Raw genomic sequence first — 23,325 nt, forward strand, 5'->3', positions numbered from 1 at the left:
GCGCTGTTTTCTATGCTGCAGGCTTGTGTAACTATGGATGTAGCTATACTGGGCAACTCTTAAAGTGACAGCAGCTGCCGTCTCTATAATAACACTAATCAAACAACAAAAGACAAAGAGAAAATGACCCAACCCTAACCGTTATGCTGCCTCAGAAGTCTGTCTGAAATCACTTCTGTGAGGTACCTTCGTGCGCAAAGTCTGCTGCCTGCTAAGTTATTGCCTGATAAAGCAGCGAGGCAACAATTCTGCTTAAGCTTTTGAACTTACAGCTTTGAACACTGTATATATATATTATTTTATTTAATTTAACAAATTGATAATAATAATTAAATTGATCAAAAGTGACGGTAAAGACATTTATACTGTTACAACAGATTTTTATTTCAAAATAAATGTTTTTCTTTTGAACTTTCTATTCATCAAAAAATCCTGATTTTTTTTTTTTTTTTTTTAAATAAATGTTTCCTCAAAATATTAAGCAGCACAACATTGATAATAATAAGAATAATAAGAAATGCAACCCTCATTTTAAATATCGATATCATTGATATTCCATTAACAGGCAGTCTGCTCTTGTTACATTTTTTACATTCACAGTATGTATTTTCTCATATTCATTAAAAAGTTTTATGGTATTTTCTCACTAAAATACCTGGAGAAAAAAAAATAAACAGTTTAAATATCTGCAGGAGGAGTAAAACAGCTACTTAATGCCCAGCCCAGTCACATGGTACATAAATATGATTTAAAACCACAAAGTGACATTGTGAATGCTCAGTCTTCTTTCTTCTCTTTCTCTCTCTCTATCTCAGGGTGAGAAAGGCTATGCCGGTAATACAGGTCCTCCTGGGAGACCAGGACCAACAGTGAGTAATCAAAGACAGCTTTTTAGCTTTTTTTGATATGTTGTCATTTGAAACTGGCTCACAAATTCCGTATTTTTTGCGCATATGCAGGGCCCAGGTGGTTTTAGAGGTGAGACTGGTGAACAGGGAATCCTGGGCTTGCCAGGCTCGAGGGTAGGTCCTGTTACTGCTACGTTATGTGATTCACCATTGGTCATAATATTTTAGATGGCTCTTTGTCATTTTACACTACATCTCATAGTTGTATGTTTGTGTTATGTGTTCAAGTGTAAAATCCTGTATTTGTTTTGAATCTACCTGAATTTCTTTTTCTGTGTTATTTATTTATGGCAGGGTGCACCTGGTCTGAATGGTCCTCCTGGGCTCCCAGGAAGAAAAGTAAGATATGAAATTCTTCAATCTAAACATTTTCCGTCCTACGGTATATGATTATTATATACCAACCATCTCCTGTTTCTTCTGTAGGGCTTCAATGGGGATTCAGGTTTTACAGGCCAACCAGGCTTTGCTGGCCTAAAAGTAAGAACGCAAAACCAGAAAAATACAACAAATATATCACAAACAGAAATATGTTTCACAACAGCATATTTGTAATTTATTTTTAGGGTGACAGAGGAGACCCAGGTCCACCTGGACCGATTTTGGAACCAGCAGATGGTATTAAAGGTACTGTATCAGGAAATATTTTTCACTTTCATGATCTTGTGTGAGGTACTGTACTTGCATCTTGTAATCTCTCATGCACACACACACACACTCCTATGTGTGCTGATGAACAGTCTTCAGTGATTATTTAATTTGCTTGTACCTAGGTCCTCGAGGTGATCCCGGCTTTCCTGGTTATCCGGGGATAACTGGAGATACAGGTTTTCCAGGTTTTCCTGGACAGCCTGGTCCTCCTGGAGCACCTGCTTTTAACACAGGTACTAGTGACATTCATTTTAATGCTTTATGACTGCAATCATGCAGCTTGTTGAGGAGAATGTGCTATGACTTTTCTAAGTGATCAGACCTAAATGTTTTATCTTTAGGACAAAAAATGGACAAAAACAATCTCATAGAATTATAGTAAAGGAGGGATCTGAGTCATATCTAATTACCATATTATCTGAACACCTGTGCAATCACAAGGGATGGGAATTAAGAGAATTGTAACAATTATTTTAGTATTTTTGAGGAAGAAATATTTTGGGGGAAAATAAATGCAATTACACTGTAAAATAATGACAAATTCAATAATAAATTTAAATCAATACTTGCACAAGGTGTTTATGCAGACTTTTTAATGGTTTTTTTCAGAGCTGACTCATGAGAGTCATTTGTTCAGGAATCAGTTTTACTACACTAATCAGACTATATGGACTCAATTCATTAAAAAAGAACCCTACAGTATCGACTTCATAGCAGCATGCTAACAATCACTCAGAATTCATTAGCAACCACATAGCAATACCCTGGCAACCATCCACAACACTCTAATGTCATGGCAGTGAGTTTTGCAGAATTTACTGTATATGTCAGTATTATTTTAACTGTTAATCTGTGTTGTCTATTCAGGTCGTCCTGGCATCTCTGGGTTCCCTGGTAGTCGTGGACCCAAAGGACAGAGGGGAAACCCAGGTCGGGATTTATTTGGTCCTGAAGGTCCTCCCGGAAATCAGGGCCTTTCTGGATTTCCTGGTCTCCCTGGACCACCGGGCAGTTCATGTAAGCTTTTGCATATGATAGTCATCATCTTTTTAATTTCAAGTAACCTAAAAATATGTTTTGGGCCGTAACATCTAACTTTACTGGTTTCATTCAAGTCAAAATTAAATAATGATTTGACAAATTAGATCGCACCAGCAAAAGACATTTTTATTGTTTAGATCAAGTAGAAACACTTTCCTTGAATTAGCAATTGCAGGTTACCACTTTTTTTATAGTAACCACTTTTTTTTATAGTAACATAACTTGATAAATGTAGATCATGAGATAAGCTGATGGTTGCTTCTTATTTAATTTTTTCTAGTAAACACGTTCTCTGCTGTACTAGTTGGTTTTCCGGGTCAGCCTGGTCCAAGAGGACCTGCTGGAGAAAGAGGCTTTAAAGGGTTTAAAGGTAAGGAACTCTGTTGTAGAACTGAAATGAGAAGTTTTGAATTTAAATGAGAAAATAATAATAATAATGGCACACATGGACTTCTTCCCTACTTGACCCTGTGCCCCTGCAGGAGAAAATGGTGACTGCAACTGTTTGGGTGGAGGAACGACGGGTGCACAGGGACGTCAAGGGCTTCCAGGGCCCTCAGGTTTCCCTGGAGCTGATGGTGTGAAGGGAGAAATTGGTGACCAAGGCTTCCCAGGATCCCGTGGATCACAGGGTCTTGATGTAAGAGACTGATTTAAAAACAAAAATGGCTATCAAAATGACTGATGTTGTGGTGGTAATTTCCAGACTTTTGCAAAACAAAACAAAAAGTCAAATTTTCTTGAGTTTACGTTGTATTTATCGGTCATGGAATCGCAAAAAACTGGAGGGACTGCTTTGAGGTTTTAATTGGGATTATCAGGAAACATCCTAAATATTGCTTAATTTTAATTGAGTCTTGCTTTGTTTTAGGGTCGTGCGGGTGAAAGAGGCTTTTATGGGCGTAAAGGAGAGAAAGGTAATTCTTTCTTCCCCGGAGGTAGAGGACAAAAAGGTGATTTGGGTCAACAGGGTCTTCCTGGGCCACCTGGAGCAAGCGGCAACCCCGGAAGGGATGGATCTCCTGGCTTCCCTGGACAACCAGGTCCACCTGTGAGTAGATAGGCTAATTTTCATTTTCCTTTCTATCATTTCATTTCATCAGCTCTGTTGTTCCTGCCAAATAAGATATGTGGCCCTGTTTGACACCAGTAACTGTTTATAAAATTATTTCTTGTTGTAATTCTGCTTCTAGTACAACTTTCAACCATTGACATTAGGGGTGTAACGGTACGTGTATTCGTACCGGACCGTTTCGGTACAGGGCTTTCGGTTCGGTGCACGTGTGTACCGAATGACCGAATGCAATATTTTGTGTGCGGAACATAGGTACATTTTCGTGTTTCCACACGAACATATTAAGTGGCGGAAGTCTCCGCGTTCAGCGCAAATCCCGCCCTGCAGCTGATTCTAAAGTTTTACCAGAGCCCGTCTGCCTTATGCTGCGTTCTATTATTTATCCGTGTCGGAGTTCCGACTAGGAAGACAGACGTTGCCTAGCAACACGCACCAACACGCCCCCTTTCCTCGGATTTTGCCGCTCGGAAGTTTGGACAACCGTGAGGACACCGAGCAAGAATTCCGATACGGAATCCAAGATGGCTGCGCCCTGTGTGACTTGTTTTCATTGTTTTTGTACGCTTTGGTTGTTTAAATGACGTTGTTTAAATTTTAATCACTCGTCGTATTACTGCAATACCTTACTGCGTCCGTATCACTGCCTGTGGGTATGGGAATCGGTCTTGTTGTGAGTGCAATATTGAATGAAGCCTTGTTTCAAACGGGTGTTACTAACGTGGCTAGCGTTGCTAACAGAAGGTAAACTAGTTACTAGGTGAAGCACATACTTATTTTGGAGCGCCTGGTACTCGGCCAGTGCTACCATAGCAACAGCTTTCCGGGTGGCGTCCATGTTTTTCTCCGACTCGGACGCGCAAAACATACCAGAACGCTTGAAGTGTGGAAGTGACGTCATATCCGAGGTCCGAGTCGGTTCGTTGACAATAATAGAACGCACCATTATTAGACATTCTCTGGTTTTACCCGTCGTCACTGTAACCTAAACCAATGAAATCGACTGCAGGGCGAAAAAAAGCTTTTCCGCTCCGTGTGCGCCGCCGCACTCTCCGTTCCGTCTGTGTGTGTGTGTCTGTGCGCTGCGCTCTCTGCTCAATGTTCAATGTTCGACTCCGTGTTTGCGCTGCGCGTTCTGCTCTGTCGTTAACGGCCCAAACACTCCAATCATGGACCGGTCACGCACTGGAAAAGCAAAGTCCGCTCAAATAAGGTGAAATTTCTCAGTAGTAGACTTCTGTTTGCTGAGCTGGTATAGTCATGCTGGCAACAATGGTAAAATGACCTGCTCTGATCACATGCTCTGGTAATAATAGCTTTGTAGGACTATATTTTATTTTGATAATTAGTAAAAAAAATAATAATAAAAAAAAAATCTTAAATTGATTATGTTGATTGATTATTGAAAAATAATAATACATTGATATATTTATGTTTAATATTATTTTAATATAGGGCTATTTTCTGTTCCCTTTTCCCCCGGTGTTTCATTTAATTAGGTGATTCTAAGTTTAGGCCTAATTATTGATGATTACAAGCTTGGAGGAATTGCAATTAATTACAGCAAATTGTGCAATTAATTAGTTCATTTTTTTTAATCGATTCCCAGCCTTAATTTTTAAATATAAGCAGGCCTACAAGCTGGGATTGGTAATGCTGCACTGTAATCATAGTTATTTATTTAGATTTTTCATTAAATTTATTATGTGATATTGGTTTTGCTTTGCAGCAGTATTTTATTTCTTATTCTTTTTTTTATTTTATATATATTTTATTATATTTTATTAAAAAGTGTAAACAAATTGTTAAAAAAAAGTTTATAGTAATAAACAACCTGCAGTTTAATGTTTGCATTTCTTTCCCTTACTGTACCGAAAATAAACCGAACCGTGACTTTAAAACCGAGGTACGTACCGAACCGTGATTTTTGCGTACCGTTACACCCCTAATTGACATCTACATTTTTAAACATATCTAAATTTCTAAGTTCTTTCTCTACAGGGGGACTCTGGTTTTGGGGTGACTGGAGATAAAGGTTTTCCTGGTATCCCAGGGTCCAAAGGTCGTCCCGGTTCCAGTGGCGATCCTGGTATTGGCTATCCTGGTGTAGCTGGGTTCAAAGGGTCACAAGGTGATCCTGGATTCAGTGGTCTTCCTGGATCACCTGGACTTCCAGGTTCTCCAGGTAAGTAGAAAAAACACTTTAGTAACACTTTACAATAACTACACAGAATGAAATATTTTATTATATACAAAAGAAATTATACAGCTTACATGACATTATTTCTACATTTTTATGTCATTATTATTATTATTGAATAATAATATAACATAAAATGTATGTGATACATTTATTAAAGTATGTACTATGTAGCCACTAGCTTAAATATTCATACATTGTGAATTGGATATACACAACTGAATGTAAACGGGTGGATAAAGAGCATTTTTGTCAATATAAGCAGTTAATATAAACATTTATATATTGAATACATGCATAAAACAGTGTTACGACTTCACGTACAATTTTTTTATTTTATAAATAGGCTAATTAAACCTATGTAGTTATTGATGATGCAGAAATACTGTTTAATGTTGAGTATGTATTAGCCAATACAATAGAAATGCATCACAAGATGCCATAAGACCTCCACGTTTTTATCACTTTTTAAATAAATTTGGCATATTTAGCTTGTTTTGTGGGTTTACATTGCTTAGTTTATTCAGTACAGTAGTTTAAAATGGCACATTTGGTCATTTTTAACCCAGAGAACAGTCTTACAGTTAATTTAGTTAGATTGCCATGATCTTTCCTCATTTCAGTTGATTGAGAAATATTCAGTGTTTTTTTTCCTGTAGGTATCCTGAATTGTATAATTGAACAGTATAAGATGAGCTAGTTTGAAAGAGCTTCAGTTTAGAGGTTGCTACATTTCATCTTGACAAGCATTCATCTTGTCAAGCGTTGGATGTGCACGAGTGTGAATGGGTGTGCAAATGAATCTTGACATTTTGCCTGTGCCTAACATAACTTTTTACCTCTTTGCAAGCCATTCCATTCGGAGAGAAATTGAGCAGATGCAATTAAATCATAAGTCTTAACATTCATGTCTGAATCCCCAAATCCTTTCACTTCTTCTGCATGCTCTCCATCTCTCTCTTAGCAATGGAATGGCTTTGACACAGCCACGCACATGTTCCCCTTTTGATTTCTTTATTTGCACTGCTTTAACCGAATGTGCTGGAATATTTGAATGAGCTTTTTATTTCTCTACTAAAGGTACATTCATTTTCATGCTTATGCATTTGATTTCTTGATGATGCTGCCCGAATGAACTGATTCATCAATCGATTGATTGACAGCTTCTCTTGCAATCTCTCTTGCCCTTGCATGTTGTCTGACTAGGTGACAGCTGTGGGCAGGCGGGGCTTAATGATGCCTCTTTGGAAGAGGGAGGTGAGATGAGAAGCCCAGAGCTGCAGCCAGTATAAAATAAATCATTTTCCAATGGCCTGACTGTATGAGACAGCTTAACTGTAGTGTCCACCAAATCTGACCATACTTTCATTATGACTTTCCTATAGCTTGAGGTATCTAATTCAGTTAGACGCTTGCCATTCTGGAAAAGTAGTAGTTGCCATATAACAGCCCATCATTTAACAGTCTTTGTGCATGTTATTAGCCATAATATACTGGCTATACTGTGGGGAGGGTGTTTTTTTTTCTTTTTTTCTTTTTGAGTTATGAAAATAAACATTTCTTATATTTTGAAGAGCCTGATACACCATCAAAGGCTTATTACTCAAATTCGCTTTGCATACTCACTGTAGTGGCATTAGTCCCAATACTAGTTCAGCTTTATCAAAGACACCCATGACATACTATCAATTACCATAAAAAGATTTTTGACTTATCCCTCAGTTTGTAGAAAACAATAAAAAATTGCCTTTACTGTACATCCACTAATATAAAACAATAAAAGTATATGCAGCAATGCATTGGAACACTAAAATACACACTGTTACGTGTTATTAGGAGCCTAGAGGAATACAATTACATAAAAATTGTCACTTACTAACGTGTAAAGTTATTTTTCAAGATTTCCTGTTATGACCATGTAAAACCAATAAACACTTTTACATCCTACACACAAAGAGACAAATACACCTATAGGTATTATGTTGGTAATCATGATTTGGACAACTTTACAGCTCAAATTTTTTTTAGTTTTTACAGAAGAAATATAAGCGTTTCAACAAGAAAATGTCTGTTTTTAAAATTGTTTTAAAACGTTTTTTATCCAAAGCTGTAAGTAAATTGAAATGCCCTCCACAATATTAAAGTGTGCTCCTATTTGTCAGTCAGTTCTATATGTTTTTTTTTAATCGCTCTCATTGTCTGTACAGTTCATGAAATTGTAATGCTGGATTGTAATGTAATTGCATAGTTAAAATATATTCCCTCCTGTCCTTTTTCTTGTCAGCCAACATTCAATGATCTTAGATATTTAGAGACATTTTTTAAACTAACAATTAACACAAACACCCACCTTTAATACTGTCTTTTTAGAGCAGAATACCTTTATACAGTTTGTCAGGGTTAGATGTAAGGCGTGTGTGTGTGGAATGGGGCATCATTGACAGTTTTATATGATTTTGACAATGAAATGGATGTCAACAGGAACACCACTGCCCTGTAGGATTCCTGGTGAACAAGGGGATCCAGGATTCTCTGGACGTCCCGGGGTGCCAGGTAACTGATTTGTATAAAAGTATATGAACGTTGAAAATGGTAGTATTTTAATTATAAAGAGTTATTTCACATTGTTCTAACATGTTTTAACATGTTCTTTTTCACGTCTGTGTTCATGTATATGTAAGGGCCAAAGGGTCAGCCTGGTTCCCCAGGAGTAAGTGGGCGCCCAGGGTTTGGTGGGTCTAAAGGTGAGAGAGGAGAACCAGGTTCTGGAGGTCAGCCAGGACCTCAGGGTAAGATTACACCCTTAAATGTGAATGGGTGCTTATAGGTGCCATTTAACCACAAATCCTACACATTATAATTAGTCAACTTGCTTAGCCATACATTTAAAGGTATAATTGCATTATAGCTGTCTAACTCTAACTTATGGTTAGGTTTCCCCGGTAGCAGAGGAGATCCAGGTTTACCAGGAACAACAAATGCTGGCTTATCAGGATCTCAAGGAAGAGATGGTTTTCCAGGTGTGCCAGGAGCTAAGGGAGAACCCGGTGTGGTGTTTGGGGCCACTCCTGGAGGTCCAGGTTCTCCAGGGAGACCAGGAGAGCCAGGAGACAAGGGTCCACCTGGGACACCTGGTTTACCTGGGAGGCCTAGTAAGTTTGATGAGATGTTTTAGGTAGTTTTCACAAAGCTACTCTAAACACCATTATCATCAGTCATATGGATATCAAGCATTAGTACTAATGGATTCCTCCTAAGGTAATGATGGATTCAGTGGTATTCCTGGCGTAAAGGGTGAGCGAGGTGTGGATGGAATACCTGGTCCCGTAGGTCCCATAGGTCCACCAGGAGAAATCCCTCCCGGGGGTATCCCTGGTCCCAGAGGGCCAGCTGGAGCTAAAGGATTTAATGGACCTCCAGGTAAGAAAATTTATTCTCATTCTCATGAAACATCAATTTTGGTGTTTTGTCTAATAGTATTCGTTCAACCAGAGCTGCTCAGATCCTAGTGTAAGCTCTACCTTGAGCTCCATAATGAGCGATTATGTCACTAGGACCTTTCACATTTAAATTTTTGGAAGTTCTACCCAGCTTCTAAGACTTAATCCTGAGGAATCTCTTCTACAATCTATATTATACACCATGAATAACCTGGGAAGTTATGGTTTGGATAACTTGTTTTCTTGTGAGCATTGTGTGAACTACTGGAGATTTCAGTTGTGTTAAAATATTTCACTGTTGGCTCGTTCTCTTCTTATCAGTCTATGTCAGCCTGTGTTTACTGATCTTCTTCTCTGTTTTCATTATTCTTTTCTTTATGGTCATCCTCCACTTTTTCTCTTTTTTCATCACCATCATTTCCACCCTCCCGTCCTTCCATTTGTGGTGTCACACTCTTCTATTTTTGGTGTTGGGTCACCTTACTAGGCTGCCAAGGTGAGAAATATTGTCCTCCCTGATGCCCTGCAATATAGTGTTGATGTTTATCTAACACACAATTCGCACTCTTGCCTTGCTACCTTTTAACGCACTTGTCTTTCCTTGTGTTTCCAGTCCTCCCAATTAAGGCAATGAGTGCAGGGGAGCATGCATTAACTTTTTTTTTTTCAGCCAAAAAAGAAAATTCTATCATTATTTACTCTTTCTCATTTCGTTCCAAACCCATAAGGATTTTATTCATCTCGGAAAGACAAATGGAGATATTTTTAATCGAACCTAAGAGACATGATCACTTTATATGATTTAATTTAGACTTTTATTCAGATATAAACATTGATCAATGAGGTTTGTTATCGCACATCAAAAAAGTATGGTCGAGCTTCCGTTTACCATATTTGATGTGCTCTATGTATGTGCGTTGATCATTGTTTATATGCGAATAAAAGCCTAAATGAAATCTGTTCATCATATAAAGTGATCCTGTCTCTTCAGAAGTCTTGGATTAAACTTCTCTATTCAAAGTTAATAGACTTTCAATAGAGGGACTGAAATCTCTCAGGTTCCATTGAAAATATCTACATTTGTGTTTGAAGATGATTCAAACTAATGAGTTATCTTGATGACTTATGAGTTTGGAATGGCATGAGGGTGAGTATATGACAGAGTTTTTGGGTGAACTATCTATCCCTTTAGGGTTACAGATCTTTAAGCCTCTATGTCAAGCTAAGAGATTTGTTTGTTTATAGTAATAATGTAGAATTCACTTTCTAATTTCTTAGATTAAAGGGGCATTTCACCCATTTGAACATTGTTTTTAATTTAAAGTGGGTCATATATGTAGTCGAAATGTAAAATAAATTTTGAATTTGGTGTCTTTGTGACCGAGGAAAGACAAAAAATAACTTCAGGACGCATTTGTATGAAAGACAACAACTCCCACAATGCACCACATTGCACAGCTACGCAAGCCACGCCCACTAATCCAGAAAGCGCATATCTGCCTATAAGAGAAATAACTCTTACGTCTACAAGGCTAGCTACCACAAGAGCTTGAAATTCATTTCACATTCACACAAAATCTCTAGTTAGTTGGTGAACTCATTAGTGCATTACTCCTCATTTGTATTTCTTTCGAAAAGGTGAATTATTGCATGGTACCTGGATGTTCAGTCAGAACATATGCGGTGCGAAACTAGGATAGTTCACAACACAAACGTCCGTGTCCTCGTCTGATTCAGAGATTTCGTCCAGGAGAAATTGTCATCGTTGAAATTCTTTGCCGCAGACGGACTCTATCTCTGTGTTCTTAGCGGTTCGTAGTTGCATAGTGAGATCACCGGCGCCACCGGTCCGCCCTAACTCGAGCCAGTCCGGGCTCCTCGTCCGCGGCAGGCAGGTCCTCTGCCTCGGCTGCTCTTCGCTATAATGCGGCTTGTAAAGGTAGCCACAAACACCTGATTCAAGCATCAGACTTCCGAAATCCTCTTCTTCTATATCATATTGAGCACTCTCCTCCGCTATTGTCATAACTGTACATCTGTCTCCACAGCGCCTGTTAGCTTAGCTTCAAACAAGATGGAGGATATTGCTTTCAGTTTCAGAGAGTAAAGTCCCACCCACTGATCTGTAATAGGTCTGTAGCGTGAGCGGGTCCCTCCCCCTGGGAAAGATGAGGAACGAGTGTTGTAGTCTCAACAGAAATCCCCCCCTCTTACACTTCCTCCTACAATGACGCAAAATGACGATTTTTGCGTCATTGTAGGAGGAAGTGTAAGAGGTAAATAACGGATTTCTCCCGTCTCAGGGGAAAATGAGAGAGTGTTGCACGACCATTCAATAGTATGACTGGGTTTCTAACAATGCAAAGCTTAATGCAAATGGGTGAAGTGTCCCTTTAAACATGTATTAAGAAAGTTTATCCATGGTCTTTTATCAATGGAATGGTTTAAACTGCACTTATACATCTTTTTGTGTGTTTGTGTACCAGCTGGCATCACATAGTACGCTCACACTTAAAAGATGGCCTTAAACCTGTGTGTTTTAAGTACTAATCTTCAGGTTCACTGAATTTGAGCAACACCATCTAACAATCTAGCCTCAGAACTTGTTACGCTGCTATAACTCTGATGTGCTTGTGTGCCTTTAACCACAAACACACCTTCTTATATAACAACAGCATATTTAGTTAGTCATGAAAGTAATGTTTTATGTTTCAGCTGTTAGTACTGTCTAGAATTAGCCTTTACTTTGACCTGGCATTTCCAAAATTGTGAAATATGTTATATGTTCAACCAGTACAACAAATACAGTGTGGGAAATAATTATTTGATCCCGTGCTGATTTTGTAAGTTCGCCCACTTACAAAGAAATGAAGGGTCTATAATTTTTATGGTAGGTTTATTTTAACGGATAGAGACATAATATCAACCAAAAGAAACCCAGAAAAACACATTATATAAAGGTTGTAAATTGATTAGCATTTGATCGAGTGAAATAAGTATTTGATCCCCTACCAACCAGCAAGAATTCTGCCTCCCACAGATTGGTTATGTGCACAATCTGTCACTTTAAGAAAGTACTCCTAATGTCAGCTCATAATGTGTGTAAAAGAAACCTGTCCACAGAATCTGTATCTTCCATTCCAACCTCTCCACCACCATGGGCAAGACCAAAGAGGTGTCAAAGGACATCAGGGACCAGATTGTAGACCTGCACAAGGCTGGAAAGGGCTACAAGACCATCAGCAAGAAGCTTGATGAGATAACAACAAGTTATAGTCTCCTTCTTACTATAAGAAGGAGACAACTGTTGGTGCCATTATTAGGAAATGGAAGAAATACAAAATAAGCATCAATCCCCCTCGATCTCCATGCAAGATCTCGCCTCATGGGGTACGGATGATCATGAGAAAGGTGAGGGATCAGCCCAGAACTACATGCGAGGAGCTTGTTGATGATCTCAAGGCAGTTGGGACCACAGTCACCAAGCAAACCATTGGTAACACACAATGGATTGAAATCCTGCAGCACCCGCAAAGTCCCCCTGCTAAAGAAGGCACATGTACAGGCCCGTCTGAAGTTTGCAAATTAACATCTAATGATTCAGAGAAGTCTTGGGAGAAAGTGCTGTGGTCAGATGTGACTGAGGTCAGAGAAATGCTGACTATGAACCCAATAACACCATCCCTACAGTCAAGCACGGAGGTGGAAACATTATGCTTTTGGGCTGTTTCTCTGCTAAGGGTACAGGACGACTTCACTGTTTTGAGGGGCCAATGGACGGGGCCATGTACTGTCAAATCTTGGACGAGAACCTCCCTCCTTCAGCCAGAACACTGAAGATGGGTCGTGGATGGGACTTCCAGCGTGACAATGACCCAAAACATGCCGCCCAGGCAACAAAGGAGTGGCTCAAGAAGCAGCACATTAAGGTCTTGGAGTGGCCTAGCTTGTCTCCAGACCTTAATCCTACTGAAAATCTGTGGAGGGAGCTGAAACTTCGAGTTGCCAAGCGACAGCCAAGAAACCTTAAGGATTTAGAGAGCATCTGTAAAGAGGAGTGGACCAAAATCCCTCCTGAGATGTGTACAAACCTGGTGACCAACTACAAGAAACGTGTTACCTCTGTGCTTGACAACAAAGGTTTCTCTACCAAGTACTAAGGCATGTTTTGCTTGGGGATCAAATACTTATTTCGCTCACTGAAATGCAAATCAATTTATAACCTATACAGTATATGATGTGTTTTTTCTGGATTTATTGGGTGATATTCTGTCTCTATCCGTTACAATAAACCGACCATAAAAATTATAGACCCTTCATTTCTTTGTAAGTGGGCTAACTTACAAAATCAGCAGGGGATCAAATAATTATTTCCCCCACTGTATCAATAAATGTTTTTTGCTAACATTTATTGCATCTTTTACTAAATGCGTTATTGTGCAACATTGCATCCATTAGCATTTGCTTGTTTTTGGTAATTACATGTTGTTTAAACTAAAGTATACTGTTTTAGCTTTATACTGAGTTCATTTACTATCCCATATAAAAATTAATAAATAAAAAAACTGAAATTATTTAAAAAAAAAAGTAATTTTGAGGATCTTTCCAATATTCTTTCTTATATATATATATATATATATATATATATATATAAAATATTCCAATATTATGTTTTAATTCATTTCTCCTCCACAGGTTTCCCTGGGCTGAAGGGTATGAGAGGAGATCCGGGGCTTCCAGGGACTGGTGGAATAAAGGGTACACCAGGGTTTCCTGGTATCCCAGGGCAACAGGGATTTAGGGGACCTCCTGGACCCCCTGGCATTGGAACACGTCCAGGCATACCAGGAAGACCAGGAATAAAGGGTATGAAGATTGCAGGGGATGAAGAACTTGTTCTAAATTTATTTGATTTTTATTGTTGTTTGAAAGCACTCGAGATTCACTTGTAATTTTTATCTTGCTTCTACTGTCCCTAAAAACACACTATGGGAATTTGTTATGCTATGCATTATTAGAAAGACAACAAGAATCTGAGATTGTTTCAAATGCCCCTTGTCTGATTCTATTGAAAATGTGCCAATTTTAGTTCTACTATTTTATTGTGCCGTTATCATGTGTGTCTTTACCATAATGTGGATATTTTTTGTCTGTGTTCAAGGGGTGAAGGGGTCTTTTGGGGTGTCGGGGTTCCAAGGATTACCTGGTTCTTCTGGAGTCCCAGGCGGGCCAGGTGTTAAAGGTTTACCTGGTTTCACTGGGCAGGATGGCTTACCTGGGGAAACTGGATCAAAAGGACTCAAAGGTATATTGATGTCATTTGCAGGACATCTTGTGATATAATTTTTTTCTGGTTAAGTGAAACCATAGAAGGCACTCAATAAAGAATTCAATACTTCAGAAAGAAGCCAGATAGGAAATTGTTTGTAGTAATTGCATATGTTTGTGTGTTAAAGGGGATCGTGGTAATCCTGGTCTTCCAGGTCCCCTTCTTCAGTTTCCGTTAGAGTGGCTGGAAAATGGTGAAATGGGTGACCCAGGAGCTGGTGGACTGGCTGGTTTTCCAGGACCAAGAGGTACAAAAAGTGGACAGACCTTCCAGTTAGGCCTCATTTCCTGAGTTTATAATAGTCAATTCATGCTATGTGGCATAGACATTGTGACGATGTCGTCATATAATAAGCAATAAAATGTTTATTTATCCTAGATTTATCAGTCATCTTTCATCTGTAATATAATCCGAGTTCATTATCCATAAAAATCTAAACAATGTATATAGTATGTGAATCTGCGGGCGTCATAAGATAGCGACAAAGATGGTGACGTCTTGGGTCCAGCCCAGTTACCTTTATCTGGATGACGTGCGCCGTTCAAGGAAGTTGAGGTGGCTGCCGGAAGCCAATGCAGTGAGTGGACCTCGCGGAGCTCTGCTCGAAGACTCCCGCGATTTATTGTTTTATCCGTGGTAAAAGTGTGTGTCGTCTGCGTTCTAATCAATCGCGCTCTAGATCATAAAAAGCGAAGCATTGTATCCTCGTCATTGTGTGACTAGCGGATGGTCGTTGAGACGCTGCAGGGCTAACAGTACGAGCAGTTCTAAAAACCTGAGCGGAATTGACGGATTGGGAGCCTCCAGCCTGTATACTCACATCTGGGAAGTTCCAGAAAAACGTGGACCAGACTATTAAAGGAAAAAGGAGTCGTGAGTACACTAGGCCAGTTCTGGATGACTGTTTTCACGTGACTTGACTTTTGACTGTTTTCTGATGGGGGAAATTTATTTATATATTTTTTCCCTTATTGACTATGTGAACTACTGAACTATATGAATTAAACTGTTGGAATTGCTGCTGATCTTGTGACTTGGGCTAATTTTGTTTCTTTTTTGTAGCCTTTGTGGCGGGACAATTTATGAACAAATTTTTGTTTTTCTTCTTCCTACTCAAACCAAAAAGTCATTTTTGAGACACTTGAAACTGTGTTGATATTTGTTAATATACATATTTGAATGAATTCTAGTTGTCTGTCATATTGAATGTAGTAGTGGTCTATTTAAGAGCGTTTTTTATGGGTATTATAGCATTGCAATTCTTTTCTCAAATAAGTGAGGAGTTTTGTGAAAGACAAACCAGACTGCACAAGACCTTTGTACGTTTTCGTAAACTGAACTAAATTAACGACAGAAATCCTGTCTGGCACCCCAGCATTAAAGAAAAAAAAAACCAAACCAAAGAGTGTGCGAAAACGTTACAACATGTTCATGGACGTGTCATTTATTATACCACAACTTAATTAAATGACTCTTCATAACATCTTAACATCACAAGCAAAGATCTATTTTCAGTTTGTGATGAATGTTTTGGGTGGATGACTCAATGTCATTCAGTCATTAGAATTTCAGTAAAAAGAATTGTGTTTCTCTTTTCAACAGGTGATAAGGGTTTTTCGGGGCGACCTGGACGTGAAGGCTTTCCTGGATCACCTGGTGTTGCAAGCCAAGTAAAAGGTTTTATTGGCCAGCCTGGAAACCCAGGTTTTCCTGGCTCCTCAGGCTTCCCTGGGTCTAAAGGTACTCCTGGAGTTATGGGCTTCCCTGGCCCAACAGGCCCGAGGGTAAGCATTCTGTATTCAGGCACAGGTCTAAGTATGTTAAAGTTTACTAGGGATCCATTTGCATTTGCTAAAATGTGTTATGTACAGACATATAGTGGCACAATTTAAAAAGGGAAATCTTTTAAACGCAATGCAAATGCGAACAAAATCTGTCTTAATTTTTCTTAAAGGACCCATTGCATGAAAATTTCACTTTATGAGGTTTTTTAACCTTAGTATGAGTTTCCCTAGCCTGCCTATGGTCCCCCAGTGGCTAGACGTTTTGATGGGTATAAACCAAGCCCTGGGTATTTTTGAGAAAATGAAAGCTCAGACGGGCGAATCTAGAAATCTTCCCCTTATGTCGTCATAAGGGGAAAGGTTACCTCCCCTTTCTCTTCTTTGCCCGCAAAAAGAATTTGGCCCGAGCACGATATTGGCTTGCAAACGAGCGAAGCATGGCAGTTGCTCAGTGTTTGGATGTACAAATGAACACAAAAGTATTTTTTTAGTTCCTTCATCCGAGCCTCTGAAGAACCAGTGGGTTATGTGAATTTCTGATGTGTAATTGTTCAAGTTCAGACAGATAATCTTTCTCTCAAAGTCGTTCAATACTGTTTATGCATCAGTAAATCAAGTCAGTGACTAAACGATCAACTTCACGTCATTTCTCTTAGTAGGATGAAAATAATCTTACTTAAACTGTGATTAATATATATACAGAAAGCGATCAAAGAACAATCGCCCAAGCTGTCAATCACACAGCGCGAGTTTATCTGGACACTTGCCAAAACTCGTTATGAAATCAATGACGCTGTTACACTGCACAACGAAGCTCTTACTGTACTTACCTCATGTTTGCATTGGTGAAAGCATTAATGAGAGTACAGAAACTGCGTTGCAATGATAATATCTTTTTTCACGCGATCAACCGACTGTCATCTGCTCAATGCTCATCACTGCAACCTTTTATGTGATGGGAATAGATCTAAATACTTAAACTTCTCACGATTCGTTAATCCCGATAGCTGTAATAGTAAAAACGTATAATAGCAGTAATAGTAAAAGTTTTCGAGAGAGTTCCACATGTAATGCTAGATATTTCATATGCAAGCATGTCAGCCAATCACAGCAGTGGGCGTTTACACTGAAGTCTCACAGCAGACACGCCCCTTCAAACAGGGTGTTCAAATCAGAGGCTAAAATCAGGCTAGGAAATATGCCTTGTATTTCTAAATTATAACAACTTTTGATCTAAAAAACATACTAACATTATAAGGGCACCCCAGGAAACATTCTAAAATAATAAAATAATCCATGTAATGGGACCTTTAAAAAATAATTTATTTTTGTTTTTCTTTATTATTATTATTTTCCGGGTGAAATGACCTGGACGAGTTCTTCTCAGACTGTGAGATTAACCCAGGAAGTTGTGTCTTACAATTTGTGTTGTTCTCCACTGCAGGGTGATGATGGTGTACCTGGGGTTCCAGGGTTCCCGGGCACTGACGGACAATTTGGTGCCAAAGGTGAGATCTGTGTAATTCTGTCTTTTAGAATAATCATTTAAGATCTTTATTTCCGACCTGCACTACATATTGCAAATGCAGGTAGTTGAATAGTAGGCTGAAGGCAGCCATCACTGATGTCCCTAAAAATTATGTTTAAGGTGAGAAAGGGGACTCCTATACATCACCTGGACCCTCTGGACCAAAGGGTGCGATTGGAAATCCTGGATTGCCAGGTGAGAAAGACACTTTTTCAGGCTATGGATATAAAATATTTATTTATCAGCTCTTATATATTTTTTATATTTAATTTGGTATTTTATACTCCAGTCTGGTTTTATAGATAGATTTTTGTCTTTTACCTTCAGGTGCTCCAGGATTTCCTGGTGTACCAGGTGATTCAGGTTACCCAGGAGGCGTAGGATTTCAAGGCCAGAAAGGATTTTCTGGAGAGCCAGGAGCACCAGGATTTGCTGGTATGTGGAAATTTGCTGCCACCCTTATAATTCTGGAGTAATGATTCCAGTTTTTACTTCAAAAGCTGTTTTCTTCCCTAATGTCATTGGTTTTTATTGTTGTATTTATTTATAGGCTCACCAGGCCTCCCAGGCATTAGGGGGCTTCCTGGTTATCCAGGACAGAAGGGGCGTGATGGAGATGCAGCCCGTCCTGGAACTCCAGGCTCACCAGGAGAGAAAGGTTATTGAAGAACTAGTACCATTTTAATGTTAGATATTGCCAAAACCAAATGTATTTTTTTCAGTTGTAGTTTTTCATCTCTCTACAAAGTAAAAGAAAGCAACCTGAATCCATTCCTGAAATACCGCAAATGTTACTTTAGGTTTTCCAGGCTCACCTGGTTTAAACGGACTCGATGGTCTTCCAGGATCCAAGGGGCCACGTGGAGTTCCAGGTAAATTAATCGGGCGAACCTTTGATTATAAAATTCTACATTAAGCCGTAAAACTGAACAAACACCCTAGTGACTGCTTATTTATTTACCATATATCCTCAGGCGTGGTTGAAGGTGGTCGGCCTGGAGCTTCTGGTGTGAATGGCCAGAAGGGAGAGAGAGGCTCATCACAACCCGGTGGACCTGGTCGCCCTGGAGAGAAAGGAATCAGAGGAGACACTGGTGAGACTCATCATGTAGATGGACGACTAAACATTTCTGAATATCTTGTATAAAAGGAAAATAAGGGAAAGAAAATTATTAATTTGAATGAAAAGGAAAGTCTGAATAACTGAACTAAAATAAAATAATAAAAAATGATGTAAAAATTAATGTACCTAATGGACTGTTTAAATAAAAAATACACCCGTTATGTTCAGGTCAAAAATGACCTCTATAGACTTCAGTGTAGCTTCAGAAAATTTACTGCACTATCCTATTGATTTTGTAGATGAAAATTGGTTAATGCATATAGTTTTTGTATAAGCATGTTACCTGTCTATATAGTCTACCTGCCACTTATGTGTCAGTGGTAGTACTGCACGTTAACAGTAGAAAATACTTACATGGCCGACATAGTGTGTGTGAGAGAGAAAGAGACAGTCCGTACTCAACAATACTCAAGAATCTCCATTGTCCCCCAGCAAAATTAGGAGTATACAAAAATGTGGACATTCCATAAATACAAACAACTAATATAAACTCTATTATAAAATATTTACATTACTTTCCACAAGGCCACTGAGGTGTGTTCTAACAAGAAAACAAGCAATCATGGGGTCATTACTTTGCTGTTTTATTTTCATATATGTATTTGATGATTGTGAAATTTTGGCTTTCAGGTCCTTCTGGTTTTAGAGGCTACCCTGGTAATCCTGGCCCCCCTGGGCCACCTAGTCCTTCTAATATCCCAGGTCCTCCTGGAGATCCTGGACTTCCAGGATTAGATGGACGAGAAGGTACAGGACATCTCTGTTCTTTTTTCTGATTGCTTTTTGTTGCTTCTCTAAGATTAAGCTGAACCTTTCTTAGGCTGTATATATCTAAAACTAAAAGATATTTGATCTAGAGGGCTAACAGTTATATCCACTTTGATCTGTTTCTCTTTTACCGTTAACTTCACCTTTTGTAATGGCGGTTGCCCATAGTGTTTGTGGTACTGTGAAATCAGTTGAACTGGATCATTTGTAGGTCCCTTTGGCCCTCCTGGCCTGCCTGGACCACCAGGCCCTGGAACAGTCCAAGGAGACAGAGGAAATGCTGGATATCCAGGGCAACCAGGAATACCAGGAGAACGTGGAGCCCCTGGTGCTTTCGGAGCCCCTGGATTACCAGGCAGCTCTGGTTTTAAAGGTATTCCTTTTGTTATTAGTTTCTACATTCATCTTTCTTTCTTAATTTTTTTTTCATTTCTTACTCTGTTGTTGAATTTTATTTATAGGAATTCACAGGGCCAGCCCAGGCGCTTTTAGTGCCCAGGTTGAGATTTTTTACTCAAAATGTTCCATCTTTCATATGAACTGCAATTTCCAATAGTATAACATGAATAGTGATAAACATTAACATAAATATGAAGTAAATAAATGGTGGTGGTGATAAACAACAACTAACAAATCTGGAAGAAAAAAAGAAGCACACAAGAATTAACAAATTACAACTGGACAAAAGTTTGTCCATTCGCTTAGGAGTTTTTTGGTCAAGTAAAAACAAGAAGCAATGTAACTGAAATATACTCAGTGTTATATAGAAATAGGCCCTCAGTTAGTGTTGCCAGTAAAGAGGTTCTAAAAAAGCTATTTCACAATAGTACACAAACATCAATGTCATGAAGAGTTGGTAATTTGTGATTTCACAATTTCTTTCCAAAGCATAGATTAAGTGGAGAATGCTAATGGAAAAACGAAAACCTATGGTAGCTGTGCTAATTAACGCTTTATGGTGATGTATTATAATCATGCCATGATGTAGGCAGTGTTTAAATTAATCCAACATAACATGTATCAATTATTCATTGATGTCAACTTTGTTATTGTAAACATATTGTAATCTAAATGCGTGCAGAGAGCGCTCCATTTAAAATCACTAAAAAGCTGTCACTCTTCCCAGTTCATTGCAATCTCACAAAGTTTCGTTATAGTCAATGAAGCTTCTCTACACTGCACAATGAAACTCTTACTTGCATCATGTCTACACTTCGTTTGTTATAATGAGAGGATTCACAAGCGTGCAGAACTTGTGAGTCAGCACTGAAGAAAAACTCTGGTGTTTGAGCGGTAAGTGTATTCTGACTAAATTAAACAAGTCTGATTGGCCATTGCGCGCAAGAAATTGGCTTCATTGCTCAACGCTGCAAAAACACGTAAATAGAAACCCTTTGAGCACAAACACAAATACATACTGGTTCAGTTTCGCCAATATGATATTATTACAGTATCAACTGATGGTGCTCTTGCTTTCGTTTAAGGGTACTTAGCACCCCCGTAGAACCGGGCCTGCCTCTTGTGCGGTGCCCTCCCTAGGCTTTGGGAATTCGTTTATTTTGTGCTCTCTTTTTCATCTGGATTTACAAGGGCAAAGAGGTGACCCTGGCTTTAGTGGTGTACGTGGACCACCAGGGTTCCCGGGAGAACCAGGAGATTATGGCAGGAATGGACCCAAAGGATTAAATGGTCAGTAGATTACAGTGCATTTTATATATCTTAAAAATCGTTTTGCACACCAGTAATAATGTAAATCATAAACATTCTTGAAACATTTGATATCGTCCTCTCAGGCTATCCTGGTCCTAAGGGAGCTCCAGGTCCTGTTTTGCCATCTATTCCACCATTTGTGGATCCAGGCCCACCAGGTCGTGATGGGCCTGATGGTCAGGCGGGAATACTAGGCCAGCCAGGCACTCCGGGCACTCCAGGGTTCCCAGGTGAGTGCTTTTTTCTTGTCTTCACATAAGATAAGAAAAAAGCAAAAAATATGAAACTGAAAGTCTGATCAATTATTTAACCTTTTAACTTCAATTTCAATTCCTCTGAAATTCATTTAGGTCTCAAGGGACTCAGAGGGCCAGTGGGTAGACCCGGTCCAGATGGTCCAGCTGGATTTCCAGGAACTTTTGGTGAACCTGGAACTCAAGGAACCCAAGGACCCACAGGAAACCAAGGTACAAAGAATGTCCTTTTACCTTTTACAGTTTTTATATACATTTTGGAACAGTGGTTCACAGGTATGTTTTATTTTTATCATGGACAAAAGCGAAAATAACAAAAACAGATCACAATTGAAATAATAAAAATATAACTAACCATATAGAAAAGGTTGTTTGTCCGTTCAAACTTTATTACGATTATTCTTTTGTGCTTTTTATTGCATTAAATTGACAATAAAGACATTTACAATGTTACAAAAGTTTTCAATTTAAAATAAAATGATTTTCTTTTGAACATTCTGTTCATCAAAAAATCCTGAAAACAATGCATGATGGTTTCCAGGAAAATATTAAGCAGCACAACTGTCTTCAACATTGATAATAATAGTAAATGTTTATTGAGCAGCAAATCAGCATATTAGAATGATTTCTGAAGAATCATGTGACACTGAAGACTGGAGAAATGATGCTGAAAATGCAGCTTTGCATCACAGGAATACATTACATTTTATAATATCTAAAAAATATAAAACATATTTTAAATTGTAATAATATTTAATAATATTTCTTTTTACTGTATTTTTGATCAAATAAATGCAGCCTTGGTGAACATAAGAGACTTATTTCAAAAATATGAAAAAATCTTACAGACCCTAAACTTTTGAACGGTAGTGTACTGTATTTATATTTCGATATTTCTTAGCAATAAACATTTTTGTGTTAGATGTTCACTTCATGCAAGTGTAAAATTTGGATTCTGGAGCAAAACCAGATGAGAACCACTGATCCAGTGTATTTCTTTTGACTGTTGACTCTGCACTGAAAAATACTTTTTGTCAGATAACCTAAAATGTTCTAAATTCTAAATTAATTTGTTTTATTCCCATCAAGTCATGTTATTTAATATGACTCAATCATAGAACGAAAAAAAAAAGCAGTTTTAGCGGTCAGATCAGGTAATTCAGACATTTCAGTAACTGCATGTTTTTAAGGTATAAATTTCATTAACAACAGTATATTTTCAAGTGTGTAAGGCAGGGGTTTTTACGGAGCCCGGGAAGTCACCTGTGGAAAAAAAAAAACAATCCGTGGCGACGGTTTTGCAATCCGTCCGCTCAGTTTATAAACCGTACTCACGAATTCTCAAACTGTTCCCTCGGTTTAACAAATCGTGTCCACGGATTAATAAACCGTACCCACGAGTTTCTAATCCGCGCTCTCAGATTCTAATCCGCGCTCCTTTAGTTTTTGCAATCTGTACCCACAAATTCATAAACCGTGCCCACGCTTTCGCAATCCGTTCCCACAGGTTTGTAATC

The 23,325-nt window shown here is 38.7% G+C and overlaps 1 protein-coding gene across 1 annotated transcript in view; it reads left to right on the forward strand.

Moving 5' to 3' along the window:
- col4a6 (collagen, type IV, alpha 6) overlaps positions 1–23,325 on the forward strand; it is a 125,814-nt gene that overhangs the window by 97,353 nt on the left and 5,136 nt on the right. The window contains exons 13-42 of the mRNA XM_084108197.1: positions 816–869; positions 960–1,022; positions 1,203–1,247; positions 1,335–1,388; positions 1,475–1,535; positions 1,682–1,792; positions 2,427–2,576; positions 2,881–2,970; positions 3,083–3,240; positions 3,472–3,651; positions 5,674–5,857; positions 8,354–8,425; positions 8,554–8,661; positions 8,806–9,024; positions 9,131–9,292; positions 14,008–14,178; positions 14,474–14,617; positions 14,769–14,888; positions 16,244–16,425; positions 17,870–17,933; positions 18,074–18,148; positions 18,281–18,388; positions 18,504–18,611; positions 18,754–18,825; positions 18,928–19,047; positions 19,707–19,823; positions 20,056–20,217; positions 21,435–21,533; positions 21,638–21,784; positions 21,905–22,021. Of these exons, the coding sequence (XP_083964323.1) occupies positions 816–869; positions 960–1,022; positions 1,203–1,247; positions 1,335–1,388; positions 1,475–1,535; positions 1,682–1,792; positions 2,427–2,576; positions 2,881–2,970; positions 3,083–3,240; positions 3,472–3,651; positions 5,674–5,857; positions 8,354–8,425; positions 8,554–8,661; positions 8,806–9,024; positions 9,131–9,292; positions 14,008–14,178; positions 14,474–14,617; positions 14,769–14,888; positions 16,244–16,425; positions 17,870–17,933; positions 18,074–18,148; positions 18,281–18,388; positions 18,504–18,611; positions 18,754–18,825; positions 18,928–19,047; positions 19,707–19,823; positions 20,056–20,217; positions 21,435–21,533; positions 21,638–21,784; positions 21,905–22,021 (3,517 nt within the window). The remainder of the gene's footprint in view (positions 1–815; positions 870–959; positions 1,023–1,202; positions 1,248–1,334; positions 1,389–1,474; positions 1,536–1,681; positions 1,793–2,426; positions 2,577–2,880; positions 2,971–3,082; positions 3,241–3,471; positions 3,652–5,673; positions 5,858–8,353; positions 8,426–8,553; positions 8,662–8,805; positions 9,025–9,130; positions 9,293–14,007; positions 14,179–14,473; positions 14,618–14,768; positions 14,889–16,243; positions 16,426–17,869; positions 17,934–18,073; positions 18,149–18,280; positions 18,389–18,503; positions 18,612–18,753; positions 18,826–18,927; positions 19,048–19,706; positions 19,824–20,055; positions 20,218–21,434; positions 21,534–21,637; positions 21,785–21,904; positions 22,022–23,325) is intronic.

Source organism: Abramis brama (genome assembly GCF_963993115.1).
Source record: "Abramis brama genome assembly, chromosome: 3".
In the NCBI taxonomy this organism is placed as follows: domain Eukaryota; kingdom Metazoa; phylum Chordata; class Actinopteri; order Cypriniformes; family Leuciscidae; genus Abramis; species Abramis brama.